Source organism: Carassius auratus, unplaced genomic scaffold, assembly GCF_003368295.1.
Source record: "Carassius auratus strain Wakin unplaced genomic scaffold, ASM336829v1 scaf_tig00000876, whole genome shotgun sequence".
In the NCBI taxonomy this organism is placed as follows: domain Eukaryota; kingdom Metazoa; phylum Chordata; class Actinopteri; order Cypriniformes; family Cyprinidae; genus Carassius; species Carassius auratus.
In genome coordinates, this window is record NW_020523328.1 from 610,133 (window position 1) to 629,702 (window position 19,570).

Here is a 19,570-nt window from a genome sequence, read left to right on the forward strand (position 1 = left end):
CACAAACGCACACACACACACACACACACACACACACACACACACACACAGATTTACACACCTGTTGCCTGGCAACAAGAATGCTCTCTTGATCAAATGATGGTAGGAAAGTGAGAGGGTTGGTAGAGAGGGAGATTCAGATAGCAGCAGTCAGAGAGAGAGAGAGAGACAGAGTCCACTGTCACAGGGTTGCTAACTTAAGCAGAAGAAAACAACAGACAGTTTATTTTTAAGGACAACATAAGAAGACCTTTATCTATATACCATTTATGCTTTTTGAGATGTATGTTAACTGTTGCATGTGGAAGGGATGGATGCTAGAATCAGAATTTAATCTGATTTCATTTTTAATCTCAGGCATTATTCATACAAAAGTGTCCCACGTCACATACCAATTTAGCAACCTAGTGATTATATTATTTATTATGCGTAGTAGAAATTAGTAATCTGTCCATTCATAAAACAAAACCAAATCAATTCAAAAAATCAAAACCAATAAAAATTCAAAAATTAATTTTAGTTAATAACACAGTAACAAATCCAGTGTAAAATGTGCACCAATGCAAGAAGCTGACTGAATGTGACTAACTTTCTTCACATTTCACCTTTCATAAAATGCATGCATTACCCTTTAAAAGTTTTGGGTCAGTATGATTTTTCTTAAAGAAATGTATATTTTTATTCAGTAATGATACTGTACATTAAATTTATCAAAAAGTAAGAGCAAAGACATTTATAATGTTATACAAAATATTTTGATATTAAATAACAGCTCTTAATTTTTAGCTATTTCAATCTTTTCAACATTGATAATAATACAAAAAATTATCTTAAACACCAAATCAGCATATTAGAATGATTTCTGAAGGTTCATGTGACACAAAAGACTGGTTTAATGGTGCTGAAAATTCCCTACATTTTGAACAGAGTATATACAATGTGTGTGTGTGTGTGTAACAAGACAGCAACAGCAAATGTTATGGTTTTCTTACACAGCATGCAGAAAACCTGTTTGTTTTTCACATTCATCACTTGCTATTTGTTTTCATTCTAATCTGTCATTTGGCAGACACAAAATTGACATAAATACCAAAGTGTTCTTAGCAATAATTCAGGAACTAAACAAAATCGTGTCAAACTGCATCCCGCATTGGATTTAGCACAGGGTGAGTCTGTATCATATGTTATGGTTGGCAACCCTAGCTGACAGTCGTATTTCCTTCAGAGTGCTGGAGAGACACTCTGTTCCCTCAGACTTCGAAGTCTGAAATCAAAAAGACCTTGTCTGCCTAAATAGCCATCCACTCCAAGTGACAAACAGGTCAGCATGATTCTGACACGTCCTCACACCGCAGCACACACTCAAACTTCACACCAGATAACAGCACACATCAGAACAATCATGTTTCACAGCACATATGTGAGGACTTCTGTGGCTTTGACCAGCCACCGCTGCACTTCTCAAGCTTGAGTCTCTATTATTGTCTTTATCACAAACAGCATCAGCTAAAAAAATGATTTCCTCTTTCTTATAAATGAGATCAAATTCAGTATGGGATGTTTTATTTACAAACTCCAGATGGTTTGGCTCAGACCCTGATTGATATTCGGATACAGAACGTGTCCGATAAGCCAAAGGGGTGCAAAGGAAAATGGGATTTCAAAGCCAAATACAGATTGAACCCTCAAAGCAATCTGCCCCTAAGATGACGGGAAGGATATCAAAGAGAACAAGCACCACTGACAAAGAGAGAGAGAGAGAGAGAGAGAGAGAGGTGAAAACAGAGGTCTTTGAAACTAAATTATAGCTTCATATAGCCTGTTTTAGGACCTTAATACTTTTAGTGACACAAAAGGACATGCTGAATTACGATGATACACTGATAGTAGGAGGTGATGTGACAGACTGTCAGTTGACAATGAAAGAAACGTTGTGTTATAGTGTTATCTGGTAAGTTAGATGGATCTCACAGCAGCATGTGTCAGAAAATAAACCCCTTCAGGAGGATACAAAAAAAAAACCTGATCCTGTTGCAATGATGACAAATTATATTTATGACATTACAAGGCTGCTTGCCAAGTAAATGAACTAATGTACTAAAATGATCAGAAATGACTTTATAATGTGAAAGAAAACATTATACAGGTCATACACTCATTATATAAAAATATTTGACCAGCAAGAAACAACTATTCCAGAAAGCTGTATAATAATATATTTCAAGTTTTAATTGATCAGGCCACATGGTGGTGGCATATGGCAATTAGCATGTGCTTGTTTTAATATGGCAAGGCATGGATCTTGCTGGTATTTTTATTCTTGTATGATCTGTGCACCCTGAAAGGGAACACAAGAGACTCTAACTTTATGGAGACTGAACAATAGATGCATAATTATTAACACACTAATGCACATGGATAAACACACGGTACACAATCCTGCAGCTCCTTCCCCAGCGAGCTCGTGTTCTTTCACATATGTGAATGTGGCAACAAATTCAAATTATGATTTTAAACACATTAAATGCTGTTACCCTTTTTACATGCTAAGAGGTTAGTGATTCATAATAGAGGTCATTTACAGTACACATACACAGTAGCAAAAGACTGGAGCAGCTCACCCAAAAGTTAACATCTTTTACTTTTTTCTCAAGGAAATGATACTTATGATACTATCTATGATGCCCCTCTGCCCTTTTGAAAGCTGTGGGTCTCTTTTTTTTTTTTTTTTGCCCCGCTTCACTGAAGTAATAAAGTCTTATAGGTTTGGAACAACACAAGAGTTAAATAATTGTATTTAATATATTATTATTATTATTATTATTATTATTATTATTATGTGATGCCTGTTAATAATTAACAATGATATTCATAATAATTAATTATTTATTATTCATTTTTTTTGTTATTTAAAAAGAAAACATTTAAATGCTTGTGCAAAAGTAAACCCTATAGTGTTTTGGTGCAGGAAACCTTTACTAACCTGTTGAGTAGACCTAGAAAAAAAGATATTTATGATATGGGCTCTTTAAGATGTCTCCCTCACATCCTCAATATTATTATTTTATGACAAACGCCTAGATCACAGCTCAGATGCTAATTTCAAACGATCTGCTGCTATAGGTTAATGAGCACACAGTTCATTTATAATTCTGCGGATGTGACCAAAGTATTCATTAAAGAACCACAGGCTTATGAGCTCTCTCTGGCACATGAATACAGGTCTTGTTTTTGCTGATAGCTTTTAAACGGATCCGCAGAACTGATCAGTCTGGGCCTGAATTCGGCTCAGCTGCTGGAATGCGGCTTAGCACAAGCGAATCCCTGTGAATAAACACTCGTCCTCGGGGTCTCAAACAAGATAAAGAGGAGGGAGAGACTTTTCTCTCCAGTGTAATGCTTTGTGTCACAGAACGGCATGACTGATGCCTTGATTTGGAGCTGGTACATCCGGAGCACTCTAGAGATGCTGGCTACCAGAAACATTCATTACAACCACAGTGATTGTAGGAAAGATAAGAGCAGCCAAGATTATACAGCTAATCGTGCCCTGACAGGAAGCAGCAGAAAGACCAAATTTAGTTTTCACCAATTACTGTACAGTCTAATGTTTTTCTACTGACTGCTGCTTCCTGGTGTTTGAGAACCAAACAATGACCCTTTAGCCTGAGAGCAGCAGAAATTCATCAAGACAATTTAGGTAAGAAGTATATTTTTTTTTCCTCAGTATTAATATTTGAAACACATTTTGTCTGTCAAATAAGCAAGTGGTGTAACTAGAATTCAGAAATAACTAAACAGGAAATGACATCACAGATGCAGACTAACTGCGTGCCAAGATCAATTAGATATTATATATATAAAATAGATATCTTGACTTTAGGGGAAGGTTAGTTCAGATTGTGGTCTTGAAAAATATATGTGGAAAATATATACAGAAAATACTCATTAGTATGTGCATGATCACATGCAATCAAACTATGGTGTAGAAACTAATGAACACTTTTCTTTTTTCATGGACACTACTTCTCATTAACCCGAGAATTAAACCAGCAAAAATACTAAGACTTATTTTCAGAAAACATGCAATTAATTAAGTTTATTTTTCTTACCCCATTGTCAAATCCGGCATAAACAAACAATATTTAGTGAGGTTCATGGCTAATTTGATGACAGGGTAAGAAAAATAAGCATAATTAATGGCATATTCTCTGAAAACATGTCTTTTAATATCTTACCAAATTTTGCTTTAGGTTTTTAGATTTTTCTAAACTTTTTGACCAGTGCAGTCTTATCAACAAAGAAGGAAACACCGTTCTTACCTTTCTCCAGGGTGGTGATCCCCATGGAGGGCTGCCCCAGTCCCGTCTTTCTCTCCCACTTGCCCTCATCAGGGTGATACACTTCCACCGAGGCCAGAGGGCTCTGCTGCGCGTCCATGCCTCCCATGACCATCAGCTGGTCTCCGACGGCCACGGCAGACGCCCCGGCCCGTGCGGTGGGGAGAGGGGGCAGCTCGCACCAGCGCTGGCTCTCCAGATCCAGCACCTCGGCTGAGTCCAGAGGGAGGCCGTTCTCGCTGCAGCCCCCCAGAACATAGAGGCGTCCGGCCCAGAGCACAGGTGTGCAGTACACCCGCTGCGTGGCCATGGAGGGGAACACCTCCCAGTACAGAGACTTCTCCGGGCTCAAAGCCATCTCGGGGATGGGCATGGCTCCAGGACGGCACGCCGGCAACAGAGCATGACACAGGCACAGAGGGGGAGGGCCGAGGAAGGCGAAACTCAAGGCAAATGCATCAACGTTCCACCAGGCTCGAGAGCAGGAGAGGCTGCAACTGTCAGTCTGCCAGAGACCTCTCTCGCTGGTAGCGGGAGAAGAGCGTATTCTTCAGCGCTGTCTGTGAAGAACTAGCCCTCACTCCCTCTTGATGATTTATTCATTTTTGTTGCTGCTCTTAAAAGGTGCATCAGGCCCTTTTAAGTCTTTCCTGTCGTGTTCCACGAGCCGTGCAGTTGTAAAAATATATGACAAGAATGTGTAACCCCGACACGAAATAAACTAATTTATCCACGTGGAGCGCCGCTCTGTAGTCCTGCCAAATGTGTCGGTGCGACCCTCATGGCTGCCGCTGCAAGAAGAGGAAAAGAGAGACGGTAACAGAGCAAGCACAAGATAAAAGACAATATAATCAGCCTAATCAAAGAGAAAATTCCCAGCTTGCCGAAGGCTGATGTGTGGACGGAGTCAAGCTGTTGGTGGAGCTTGTGGTGCTCATCTGATCTGCTCTTACACTTATTCAAATAAACCGTATGATTCAATGGCTAGAGCGCTGACATTTACCATTCACTATTTACTGCCAGGGGCTCAAGGGTAGACGTGCGTGTGTGTGTGTGTGTGTGTGTGTGAAGGTGTTTGGCCACAAAGCAGCAGTCTGGCCCTCTCCAAAGGTCACTGCGTCTGCAGGGACCAGTGGCCCTGGATAGTCACTGAACCAGGCTAATTTGAACCTGTGCATCATTAATTAAATGCTTCATTATGGTGGGATGTGTGAATGGGACGTCACTAGAGGAGAGAGAGAGAAGCACTAGAAAGGTTATAGACGATACACTCAAAAACTTACTAGGTGCACATGTGAAAGAGAGCTGGATCTCTTGGGCTTCTTCTTTAGGAAATCACATAGGTAAAGAGAACAAAAAACGTGAGGGAAGCAGATCAGACGTCTCTGTGCATCCCTCTAAAAAATGCCAGCGTATCTCCAGATGTAGAGATGCTTCCTCCGTGGTCTAAATCGGTTCGGCTGTGTAATTAAGATGCTGTGGAAGTTGAGCCCAAGCCACATGCTACGACACACAGTGCGGGAGGGCTAACAGCTCCAGACTCACTAAATATTATGCAGAAAAACATCAGTTTCATCTGGAGCCAAGGTGCTGCCGCTGGGCGCTCTTACTGAGTACAATTAGTCCATATCATATGACACCATCAGGGTCTTCTTTGGGTTTAAAGATAAAGGGGCAGTTTTGTAAGTAAAATTAATCCTGACGGTCAGCTTTTAGAACACTTTCCTTGGCTCTTCGTCCATGTAGAGAGAAAAGACAGACGCCCAGGGCTCATTTCCTACAGATGATGTCAGGAACATGGGGAAAATCCCAGCTGTTTAAGCTCTAGTTTCCTTTGCTGTAGACCTTAATCCACATAGAAAGAAGAAACTCCCGGGATTTGTGGGAGACGATGTCGTCACGGGTATGTGCTGTCCAGTAGATCCATGGGATAAACACCAGCTCCTGTCTGCATAGCCTAGAAAACACAGAGGAAGTTACAATAAACAAAACTAAATACTGTGAGAATAATGGAAGGAGAAAAAAAGAGGGAGAGCGGGGCAGAGAGCCAATAAGAGAAACAGATGTTTATGTTGTGTTTTGGAAAGACTACTATCTATAACTAGGCAGAGACATCATTGCATAAAGAGTCATATTAAGAGTAAAAATGTAGTTGGCAACCAAACTAGAAGCATATAAGTCGGTGTTTATAGTTAGCACCACAAAAAAAAATTCATAATAAAAACAAAGATGGTGCGTCTAAGCATCTTTTTCTTCCCCAGCGAGTGTATTCACTTGTGCTATTATGTTTAAAAAAAACCTTTTTGGACCTGACAGTAATGGTGTCCTAACCTATGAAATTGATTTTTCTATGAAGTATGTGCTCACAGGGAGAAATTTCTCCACTTCTCCCTTCTCCACACTAACTTAAGGTGAGCTGTATTTAGACCCAGAGCCCTAAAAAGGCACGGTTTGACAGAAACGTGTGTTTTTTTAAGGGTGCTGTGTTCTACCGAAGCAGGAAAAGCTGTTTTCTACTTATTTTTTCCATCAGGTAGCAACCATAAGAGACCCCGAGACAGCTGCAGTCTTCATTTTGGCACATTTCTCAATTTCAGACAGTTAGAGACCCTTGAATCCTCAGAACACACAGCAAGACCACATGCACAGACAATTTTTAAGGGTTTATAAAATAAAAAAAACATTTAAAACACACACACACACACACACACACATTTAATGAAACAAAGAGAAAATCAAAAACAGAGATGCACAATTACACAGCAAAAAATAATTTCCTTAATGGGTATTTACATTCTGTTTTCCCATTAAAAATATCTAAACATCCTTGAAACATAATTTATCAAAGGAGTTAAGAATACACTTAATTCAATATTGATATATCAAGTCTTAATATCATTTGCAAACTGTGGTTTCTGTAAATAGGTTTACACACTGTTATTATAAAACAAGACAAAATTACTAATTAAATACAGATGTTTGTAAAAGCACTATGTGCATTTATTTGAAAAAAGGCAGTCTTGTGGATGAACGTCAACAAGGACAAAAACAGCACAGTGCTCATGTCTTTTGTTTCATATCCCCATATGCCTCCTTTACACTGCAAGGATAAGGTTTGTGTCCTTGCTGAGCACTTGTGTGTGAACTGTAGGCAAAAATAAACAAACAAAAAGATTCTTTCCCTTATTAAACCTGTGAGCTCTGAAGGCCAAGAGCAGTCATGACAGACATACAGAGAGACAGACAAATAGATAGATAGATGGACAGATGGCAGTGCTATTATGTGTTGGAAAACACGACCTGTAGGGAATCAAATGGAAATGTTTTAATTCATTATGATGCTTAATTAATAGAACGAATTACAATTGCTAAGCAGGAAAGGAGTCAAACTGTAAGATAAGAGCATTCAGATCCCTTATCAACACAGTACTGAATGAAAAATATGGACTGGCCTTGGGCTCAGCCGACAGTTTTCCAGAAACATACAGTGGGATGAATCAAGTATTCTGTACAAACAGTTCCTGGTTTCAGCAGAGCCCCCATGTCTGCTTGGTAAGACTTCTGGCTCTACCTTCACTCAGAAGAGACACAGAGGCATTATTCTCTCTTAAAGACAGGTTCAAGTCCGTGCGTGAGCTCCAGATAACATTTAGAAGGCAGATCAGTCTTAATCCCACAACTTCACGATTGATCCAGGCTCAAAGAGTGCATTTTCTTTATCTGTTCCCATCATCCCTTCACAGTCTGAATTTTTTATGCCTGTTATCGCTTACGTTCAAACCACACGTACATGCAATACTGGTCCTTTGATTCCATTCTCCACCATCCTCTCCTGTCTCACGTCATTCTCTCCCTTCACGCTCCCACTGACAGTCGTCGATCACAGGAGCCCCCGCATTTCTCAGGCGTTTAGCCTTCGGCACAAAAGCATGATTACTTCTGCATGAGAGTTTCCCAGGGAGTCGGTTGGGCACTGGAGAACATGCAGTACGCAGGATGCGTTCAAAACAGCAAAGTAACACAAGACACTGAGATACATGCTCAAAGGCATTACACATATTGACTGCATTTAGGGGACATTTGACCCAAAAATTAAAACTCTCTCATGATTTACTAACCCTCATGTCGTTTTAAACCCAAATGACATTCGTTCAGAACTTTTATATGTTTCTGGGTCTGGAAACATATCAGTTACATCACTTTCAATGCAGGGTCAGAAAGCTATCAGATTTCAGTAAAAATGTCTTAATTTGTTGTCCGAAGGTGAACAAAGGTCTTACAGGTTTGGAACCACATGAGGGTGAGTAATTAATGACAGAATTTACATTTTTGGGTGAACTATCCCTTTAATTTCTTCTTTAATGTCAGGTGCAAAGGCAGCATGTCAATCTAAGACATGTTTGATGCAAGTATACTCATGGTTAAGGCAAGTATTATACAAAAACATTGAAACTATTTCCATCCAATAGGTATAGTACAAGTATTTCAATTTTTGTTGTTGTGAAAGAGTACCAAAAAAGAAGGAAACAGAAGCAGTCAGCAGGGGAGTACTAGGTAAACAGAGCATAAGATAAAATAAACAAAAATGTAGATATAATGGCCCGGGGAGGCAGACAAAGAAAGAGTCATTGTCAGAGAGCGAGTGAGTGAGTAAGTGAGTAAGTGTGTACTGGTATATGTGGTTTATGAAGACACAAATTTGACATGGTTACTACAATGTAAACATGGTTTATGGGGACAATTCCTCTGTTCCCGTAAAACAAAAGGCTTACAAAACATACAAAAATTGGCAGTAGTTTTCTGCAGGTTAAGGTGTAGGGTTGGTGTAGGGCGCTAGAAAATACAGTTTGGAGAGTCCCTGTCTGTCTGTGTTAACCACAGCAAATATGATCCGGGATTCCCTTGGTGAATCAGCTAATCAAACGATTTACTGCATCACTGCTCAACGTCTCTACTAGTCTACCACCAAAGGCAGGAGACGAGATCCTGTATATACACGCTTGTTTTTCCATTTTTTTTTTGACTGACTTGTTTTTATAGTTAATGATATTTTCTGTCCCCTATAACCTTAACACAGACACAAATCTTTTTGCATTTTTATACTGTCATTATGCTATTGAGTTCCTCGTGGTAAAATAAAAATTACAGTAAAAACTGTAACCATGGTTATTCAGGAGATATTTATTTATCAAATCATTTCAACTTTATTTATGAAAAATCACATTTCGATCACTACAGTGGAAATTCCAGTTAAAATGACACTACCCATGAATTCTCAGGGGAAACTGTTGCCAATCATAAAACTGCACCAAACAAACCTGGATAAAATAATTATTTAATACTGAATGAAGATGGCCCCATTTTCCAAAATTAAAAACCAACATTAGTGATCGACCATTGTATCAGCCAATATGTTGTTAAAATTTGTCATTTTGAATTATCAGCACTAGCCGATTATTATTTATTTTTTTCTCTTTGGCTTATAAGTGTTGTAAATCACTTTAATTTTGAAAGTACAGGGAGACCAACACCTGAGCGAGCTTAGACACACTGGAGCTTCACGTCTCTATTAGTTTAATATCATTGTTTTAACAGTTTTCTCTAATAACTGAAAGAAAAATGCAATAGTTTTTCAATCAGCATTCAGCAAACACACATTTTTTAACAAATCTTTGAATATTTAAAATTAAATTTAATAAAATTTGTAATATTGTGATTCATCTATAAGAACTGGTTTGGTTGATGGTTCTTTCTGAAGATGAAATCCATATGGAAATGGGAGGAACTGCAAATGCTTCTGAAAAAGTGTGTGGTCATTGTTTCGCCTTATTACTGAAGACATCATTTAACCAAACCTGACTAATGTTGCACAGTAAACGTTTTCTAATGTGACAATCTCACATCGAAGGGCACAGATTCTAGGACAACTTCTCCTTACAGCCTGTAAAATCATTATCTCTTAACTCCATTATGCACATCACTACAATAGTAAGTGATGATTATACAGGAAATTTATGCAACAAGAACACACTGTCTCACAAGACCGAAGAGGTTATTCTAATGCCTACCCTGAGGGCCCTGCACACATTCATCTTACTGTCCCACCACAAAGAGAGAAAAAGATCTCTTCTACTTTATCTGATCCCTGACCTCACAATCTATTTCTTAAGAGATAAGAGAAACTAGGCCAGTCAGAGGAAAGAGAAAGCAGACTTTATTGAGATGCTTTGGTTGGATAATGTATTTTATGTGTGGTGTTTTGAAAGTATAGTTAATCCAAAAATGAAAATTCTGTGATCATTTACTCACCCCATGCTGTTCCAAACCTGTATGACTTTCATTATTAAAGATGATATTTTGAAGAATGTTTTGACATACATTGAATGCCAATGGGGTGCAAAACAGCATTAGACATCACTGACTTTCATCACATATTGAAAAAGTACACCAAGACATTTTTTAAATAAACTTCTGTTTGGAAAGTTTGGAACAACGTGATTAATGATGACAGATGAGTTTTCAGAATTTGCCTTTAAATAGTATGAGTTAAAATTAAATTTGCCAAAAAAACAACCACATAATCTGTGCCAAATCAGGCAGCGGATCATGAGGTTCACGATTTGAACTACCACTAACAGTTGCTACATCACATCACTGCAGATTTCTAAGATGTTGAACTCTGCCCAATTTTCCGAAATCGCCAGCGGTCTCTGTCACTCTTGTCACTTAAATCTCCAACTCTCACTGAAAATGAATGACTTAGGGTTGCATTGTCACTGCAAATCGCTGTCAGTGTGAACATCCCTTCACTGTGTCCCTGAGCACAGCATGTTCCCACAGGTTGCATCTGGAAGACAGACCCTGTATGCTGTATAACATATTTCAACCTCATCACTTCACCAGCATCCGAGGTAAGGCAGATATTAAGGGTTTGAAATCTATATTAAAATGCACACACACACCCAGAAGGACTGAATAAGTACAAAATGTTACAGGTCTGTGCAGCCATTTCTAGAAACTTGCAGAAAAGCACTTTCCAAAATCTGTCAATGTCCAGGATCGGATTGCAAGCAAATGGCCGTTCATTTCCTCTGCTTTTCACAGAGAGCTCAAGGTGACACGTCTTTTTAGACACTGCCCTTTTGAAATATTCTGGAGTGGCTATAGCTGGACAATGAGCTGGAGTATCTTTAATTAAAATGCCCTCTCAGAGTCTGTAACACATAAAATAAACCCTTCACAGGTTTAGATGAACGCCATCTATACCAGGGTTGTGTGTCATTCAGAAATGAAATGAAATGAAATGAAGAAGGCTTTAAAAGTCTTGCCTTTGAATTGAGGTAGCAAACAAGATGCAGGCCTGTAATGAAATGAAACGAATTAAAAAACAAAAAATCAAAATAAAATACATGTACAAATGTATGGACTCTGATTTTTTTTTTTTTTTTTTAAGAGATTATTACTTTCATTCAGTTACTTTACACTTTATTCAGTTACTTTTATACTTTCATTCAACCATTATATTGATCAATATTTATAATAAAGACATTTATAATATTACAAAAGATTTCTATTTCAAACAAATGCTGTTCTTTAGAACTTTCTATTCATCAAGAATCATGTCACGGTTTCCAGAAACATTTTAAAGGGTTAGTTCACCCAAAAATCTAAATTATGTCATTTATGACTCACTGTCATGTCGTTCCAAACCCGTAATACTGCATTCACACAAACGCGAAAAGATCGTCAAATTCGCGTCTACCGCGTCTATTTTGCCGCTTGAACATGTTGAATGCATTCGCACATCTAGAGCGAAATAGACGCGCATAGAAAGCAAGAGTTTGAAGCGAAATTGACTCACGTCCGAGGCCAAATTCGCTTCTTGTGGGAGGGGCAAGTGCTAGGCGGTTGTCTGTTTGCAAGATGGCTGATGTTGATCGAGCATTTGGGGCTTTTCCACTTTTTCCTGCACAGGTCCTCTGAATAAACACATAATCTTGTTAGCGAAAAGAAGCTGTAGGCAGTGACATAAACGAGTTGTAGACAGTTTATTCCATATGGAAAAATGCTTAACTTTGCGTTTGGCCTTTGAGTTTGGCCTTTGTCATCTTAGGCCATTATGTCACATTTTGCAGTATGTAAGGAAAATACTATATACATATTCATTAAAATAATGAACTGTATATTTATTTTGATATTTTAATAGCATCTTAATACATTAAGCCATTTTAAGTGTTTATGTTTTTCTACGCTTAGCGAGAGTCTTTATGCAAACGTTCATATTCTGGTGTTCTGGCCACGGATTTGCCGGTCTTGTCTTTTTCTTGCAAAACCCTGTACTTTATAGTACTAAATTAGTTTTAATCGTTTAATCACCACCACAGCGTCTTGTCTCCATTGGCAACACGCACGATTTGTGTTGATTGCAAGTGAAGTCACAGGTAGCGTAGAGTGCAAATAGCGATTGCAAGTGACATTGTAATTTAGTTTCTTTTTTCTTGTCTGCACCACCTGGCTAATGTTATAAAATGTTGGGAAATTCAAACAAAAAGTTAAAAAAAAAATTCAACAAAATAAAAAATAAAGACTGCAAGTGATGTCACTAGCGGAAGTGCAAGTGTCTGAGAGTGCAAGTCTGAGAATCCAAGTCTGAGAGTGCAAGTGCAAGTCTGCAGCCAGACCCTCTTGGAATTATGGGTAAACATTAAGTAATTCACACAACACATGGCCTACTTCTATTTCTTTATGGACTATTGTTGATGAACATTTGAGATGGTTACACAAGAATTTATCTGTTGTTGCCCAAGATCTTGTTGTTGAAATAATGAGGTCATCTGCTTTGTGTATTTAGTTGCATTGTCTTTATGTCATTCCATTTCAGCATCCGGTGGAGTGGCTACTTCAATTCACCCTATGAATTATGAGGGAGCTGATTTTTAAAGGTCAATAAAGTAGCTGTCATGTACTGTAAGTATCAACACAACAGTGGTGCAACTGCATTAGACACTGCATTATGTTTTGACATGGATCAGCATGACCCATGAGGTTCAGATCAGACGACACTTCACAAAAAAACTAATTATTTCTTCATGTGTAAAACTGTTTATATTAGTAACAAACTGCTGAATGCACCTTTTAAATCTCAATTTTGCCCAATCCTGGCAAATGCTAACACAGCCCCTCAAACAGAACTACCTGTGGCACCTAATAGGACCTGCAAACCTGCCTTATACTTTTCTTTCATAAACAGATGGTAAAAGCCGACTCCTGACTGAATTAACATCATTTTCTTTATTTCCAACTTACATTTATCCATTTAGCAGATGCTTTTATGCAAAGAGACTTATAAATGAGAAACATCAAAAGCAATTTATCATGAGAGCCAACAATGTTTGCAGTACAGAATGCCAGATCTTAAGTAGTATAAACTAGATTATTTGCTCCTTCAACTAATGCCAGCGTCTGAGTGAACGATCTCTTTAAAAAGCCAGAGACAGAACCAGAGTGGAATGTGTGCAGTTTAGCGCTTAAAAATTGCCAAAGTTACGAGAGACCTTTTTTTATGAGAAGGGCAAGCAAGGAGAAAAGGATTATCATAGTACTAATCTGCAGTCCAGTGAAATAATCTGGACCACTTGAGACATAGACCCGAAGACAGCTTCCTGTACAACAGCTCTCATATTATCTCCTCAGTCCACTCGAGAATTTTCTTCCTCACACACACACACACACACACACACACACATTCCACAATCTTCATTGTGAATGAGGATAGACCTGTTGCATGGATTCTGTGCTTATAGGAAAAACTCATTCATGAGGCATAACCATAAAGATAAATACCATACTTAGTTATCAGTAAAGTTAGGTGTAATACTAAATTCACTAAGAAAAAATTAAGATTTTCTATTATACTTATACAAAGACTGCGAATGTGACAGTATTAGAATACAGTGGAGGAAAGAAACATATAACATTGTACTCTGAAATGGTATTAACCATTATTACTGCCAGTACTTTGATAATATTTTAGTCAGAAAATGTTTTACCTGCACTACAGAGTGAGCCGTTCGAATGAACCAACTCAAAAGAGTGATTCATTCACGAAACGGTCTTCACGAGTTCTGATTCGAAACAATCGACAGAAAGTAGGTGATACACGACATGCTAGCTAAAACTTTGTGTTTGTGTGTGTATGTGTGTGTGTATGCGTGTATGAGAGAGAGAGAGAGAGAGAGAGAGAGAGAGAGAGAGAGAGAGAGAGACCCTTTAAGTGGAGTCGGAAATACAGAATCTTGAGCACACAATTTAGTTCACAGGAAATACAGCAGTTGCAATGCGGGGTGATGCGGGGTGTGTTGATGTAAAACATTGCAGAAACACTTTTATTATTATATTTTCAAACATTTTAATTCTTTTTAAAGTTGATAAATAAGTTGCTTAAAAACTGCAGGAACACATCTATTGATAAATACAGGTGCTGGTCATATAATTAGAATATCATTAAAAAAGTGAAACTTGTATATTATATTCATTCATTACACACAGACTGATATATTTCAAATGTTTATTTCTTTTAATTTTGACGATTATAACTGACAACTAAGGAAAATCCCAAATTCAGTATCTCAGAAAATTAGAATATAACTTAAGACCAATACAAAGAAAGGATTTTTAGAAATCTTGGCCAACTAAAAAGTATGAACATGAAAAGTATGAGCATGTACAGCTCTCATCAATACTTAGCAATGCAGCATGGCATGGAGTCGATCAGTCTGTGGCACTGCTCAGGTGTTATGAGAGCCCAGGTTGCTCTGATAGTGGCCTTCAGCTCTTCAGCATTGTTGGGTCTGGCATATCGCATCTTCCTCTTCACTATAAGGTGAGGCGAGTTTGCTGGCCAATTAAGAACAGGGATACCATGGTCCTTAAACCAGGTACTGGTAGCTTTGGCACTGTGTGCAGGTACCAAGTCCTGTTGGAAAATGAAATCTGCATCTCCATAAAGTTGGTCAACAGCAGGAAGCATGAAGTGCTCTAAAACGTCCTGGTATATGGCTGCATTGACCTTGGACCTCAGAAAACACAGTTGACCAACACCAGCAGATGACATGGCACCCAAAACCATCACTGACTGTGGAAACTTTAAACTGGATTGTGTGCCTCTCCTCTCTTCCTCCAGGCTCTGGGACCCTGATTTCCAAAGGAAATGCAAAAGTTTCTTTCATCAGAGAACATAACTGTGGACCACTCAGCAGCAGTCCAGTCCTTTTTGAAGTGAGACGCTTCTGACACTGCCTGTTGTTCAAGAGTGGCTTGCATACGTCTTGCATACGTCTGTGCGTAGTGGTTATTGAAGCACTGACTCCAGCTGCAGTCCACCCTTTGTGAATCTCCCCCACATTTTTGAATGGGTTTTGTTTCACAATCCTCTCCAGAGTGCAGTTATCCCTATTGCTTGTACACTTTTTTCTACTACATCTTTTCCTTCCCTTCGCCTCTCTATTAATATGCTTGGACACAGAGCTCTGTGAACAGCCAGCTCTTTTGCAATGAACTTTTGTGTCTTGCCCTCCTTGTGCAAGGTGTCAATGGTCGTCTTTTGGACAACTGTCAAGTCAGCAGTCTTCCCCATGATGGTGTAGCCTACAGAACTAGACAGAGAGACCATTTAAAGGCTTTGCAGGTGTTTTGATTTAATTAGCTGATTAAAGTGTGGCACCAGGTGTCTTAAAAATTGAACCTTTTCACAATATTCTAATTTTCTGAGATACTGAATTTGAGATTTTGTTTAGTTGTCAGTTATAAACATCAAAATTAAAAGAAATAAACATTTGAAATCTATCAGTCTGTGTGTAATGAATGAATATAATATACAAGTTTCACTTTTTAAATGGAATTAGTGAAGTTAATCAACTTTTTGATGATATTCTAATTATATGACCAGCACCTGTACATAGGCTACTATGATACATGTCATTATGTTATTTACAGAAGTCATTTAACGTAGAAAATATTGGTCTGGATGACCTGAAACACACTCTTAGATGATATACTGATATTTTTCAAGAAAATACAGGAATTCTATTTTTAAGTATATGAATACAGTCATGGCCAAAAGTTCCAGCAGTGCAGAGCTTGCTCAGGAACAGCAGCAGGTTGATTTGGGTGGTGTTGGTGCAGTGGATAAGACACATGCCTTTGGTGTGAGAGACCCAGGTTTGAATCCACTGTGAGACACCAATGTGTCCCTGAGCAAGACACTTAACCCTTAGTTGCTCCAGAGGAATGCGACCTCTGACATACATGGCAATTGTAAGTCGCTTTGGATAAAAGCGTCAGCTAAATGTAAATGGGAGCATCTGCACACACAGTGAGGCCAGGACTTTTGGTCTCAAGCCTGAAGCCACTTCTCTCCAAGAAAAAAAAAGGACAGACTGAAATTCTGCAGGAAGTACAAGGATTGGACAGCAGAAGACTGGTGCACATTTATTTTCTCTGATGAAACTCCCTTTCTGACTGTTAGGGACATCTGGAAAATTGAATGTTCAGAGAAGAAAAGGTGAACACTACCATGAGTTCTGTGTTGTGCCAACAGTGAAGCATACTGATACCATCCATGTGTGGGGTTACTTTTTAACCAAGTAAATTATTAATCATAATTCTGCCCAAAAAACACTGCCATGAATAAAGATTGGTATCAAAACATCCTGCAAGAGTGATTTCTTCCAGCATGATGGAGCACCATGTCACAAAGCAAGAGTGATAAAGAAGTGTCTCAAAGATCATTATACTGAAATTTTGGATCTGTGTCCAGGCAACTCCCCGGACCTCAATCCCAGAGAACCTGCAGACAGTGCTCAAAAGGCGAGTGGACAAGCAGAAGTCCATAAACTGTTATCAACTCTGAGAACTAATAAAGCGGAATGGATCGCCATCCGTCAAGATTTGGACCAAAAGCTAATATCCAGCATGCCAGAGCGAACTAGAGGTTATGAAGAACAAGGTTCAACACTGTAAATATTAACACTGTAAATATTGACTCGTTATATATTTTTTTGCGAAATAAAAGCCTTTAAAAAAAATATGATATGCATCTCATTGTTTTTGAGTATACCATAGAAAACATGTGGAAAAATAATCTACAAATACTAAAGCATCAAATTGTAAAACACAAAATTTATATCACTACCAAAACTTTTGGCCAATACTGTACTGTGGCTCTGCATGCATATGAAAGTCACAGTTGCCAGACAACCAACATTTCGCCAAACAATCTGTGTATGCATAGGTGTGTTGGTGTGCGAGTGGGTGGCGTGAAACTCAAAGCATATTAATGTGAGCATGTTCTCTGGATAGCTATTAACAAGTCTATAATTAATGTTGTAAACTCAGTAGGGTGTAGGGACCGTGAAGGTGTGGGGACCCACGGGCTGCTAGCTTTAGTGAGTGTACTGAGAGGCCATCCATCTCATGTGACCGTAACATTTCTCTGTGGTGAAAGAGCACTTCACAGGAAGTCAGCCCTTTCTTACACGTCAATTGAAAAGAGAATCACTACAGGCCATTATTAGCCATCTTTACAGTTCCTTCTGGTTATGTATATGAGAAGATTTGAGACTAACCTTCATAAGTAAATAAAAGGAAAGATCAAGGTGAGTGTAATTGGAAATCCATGCACAATCATTTTATCTTTTAATATTGTCACTCTGGTTCAAACAAGGGGCTTTTGACTTAATGTAACTTTATAATATCTCTGATTGGAGTGTCACCTCAGATGTTTGACAGCACAGTGAGGGGCTGAAATAACAGAGACCCTGGAGGACTAAGCCCCCCTTCACCCAACCTCAACGATAATTAATACTTTAAATTGCCCAGCACTATTAAACTTTAATTTCCCAGCACTATGACATGGATTGACATCTTTGTAACAATGAAATTGTGAACTGATGGTGCTTTGAGGATTGACGCCGCTTTGCTAATTTACATTCAGTCATCCCTCATTCAGTTCTTAAATCGATCGTTATACAGGCTGCAGTTTCTAGATATGGCTTTCCACTTTCTGTGAATCAGCCCTTGAGCATCTCTGTTCATGGTTTCTGGGTTAAAGGGGCTTTCCAGTACTCAGTTTCTGGGGACTTTGTGTTATTTAGCCGAATTGGTGTCAGGTCGCATTGAATGGGGGCAAAGAGGCAAGTCCCTTGAATCCAGAAACTACAGACAGCCACAAAAGGCAGCATTTATTGGGAGCACACACAACTCATTACACTGCTCATTAATTACCAGATGACAAAGCAGCCACTTGCATATCAGCCTGTGGTGTAAATGGGGAAAAAGTGCAGGTTAATTTTTCTAATGATTATGCAAATTATCGCCAAGCAGATGAAGGTTATCACGTCCGCGTGCAAGGCAGTAATTACCTCCTCGGGGATAAGCACGAGACAAAAACATTAAGCAGAAGAGTTTAGTATGATACAGCAATGCATTTAAAACATCATCTTAACAATCAAATAGAACTTAGTGGTCAAACTAAGAAGTCTGACATTTAGGACTTCATAGGAATTCACAAGTATATTGAAATAACCATAGCATATTAGCATATCACTATTAGGTTATTTCATTCCGAATTCTTACTTTTAGTGGTCGGAACACTATATATATTTTTGTTCATGTTACCTTTTATCAAAGCATTGGCCATGATTTGCATTAATTAATAGACAAATAGCTATTTAATCCGAACTTTAAGAACTTCAGATGAAGGGAGTGGAAATTACATATGAAGACAGGTTACACAAACTGTGGACATAAAAGATGAAGGGCACAACCACAGTCTTTATTGCTGTGAGCTTGTAAAATGGTTTTGCTAAAACATTAATCCCAAAATTACAATGCAGTCTGAGATAAAAGAAAACAGCCATGATGCAACAGGTGATGAAATTAAGCGAGATTAAAGATTTACTGTGACTATAAAAGCACTTTTTGCTATTAGATTTGTTTAATCAAGCGAATAATAAAGTTAGCTGCCTCTCACTAAACTACCATTCTCCATAATAGAAATGGCCATTTTCTTAACAAACCTTTGAGAGAATGTAGCATCAGCATCATAACAGCTGGGGGTTGTGCAGTGCTGATCGACTGCGGAACAGCATCTCCAAAACCGACGAAAACACACTGAAAGGAGCAGAAGACCGCCTTACCCAGTCGTGAACTCAAAAACATTCATTTACATA

At 38.6% G+C, this 19,570-nt stretch overlaps 1 protein-coding gene across 2 annotated transcripts in view; it reads right to left on the reverse strand.

Annotated features, from left to right (window-relative positions):
• The window catches only part of LOC113069135 (kelch domain-containing protein 8B-like), a 100,971-nt gene that overhangs the window by 80,791 nt on the left and 610 nt on the right, over nucleotides 1-19,570 (reverse strand). The window contains exons 2-4 of one of the 2 annotated variants that reach the window (XM_026242129.1): nucleotides 19,418-19,511; nucleotides 5,624-6,297; nucleotides 4,323-5,131 (exon numbers count right to left, since the gene is read on the reverse strand). In XM_026242129.1, coding sequence (XP_026097914.1) covers nucleotides 4,323-4,713 — 391 coding nt within the window. In that variant the 5' untranslated portion in view covers nucleotides 4,714-5,131; nucleotides 5,624-6,297; nucleotides 19,418-19,511. The remainder of the gene's footprint in view (nucleotides 1-4,322; nucleotides 5,132-5,623; nucleotides 6,298-19,417; nucleotides 19,512-19,570) is intronic. The other variant, XM_026242130.1, reaches the window with a different exon arrangement.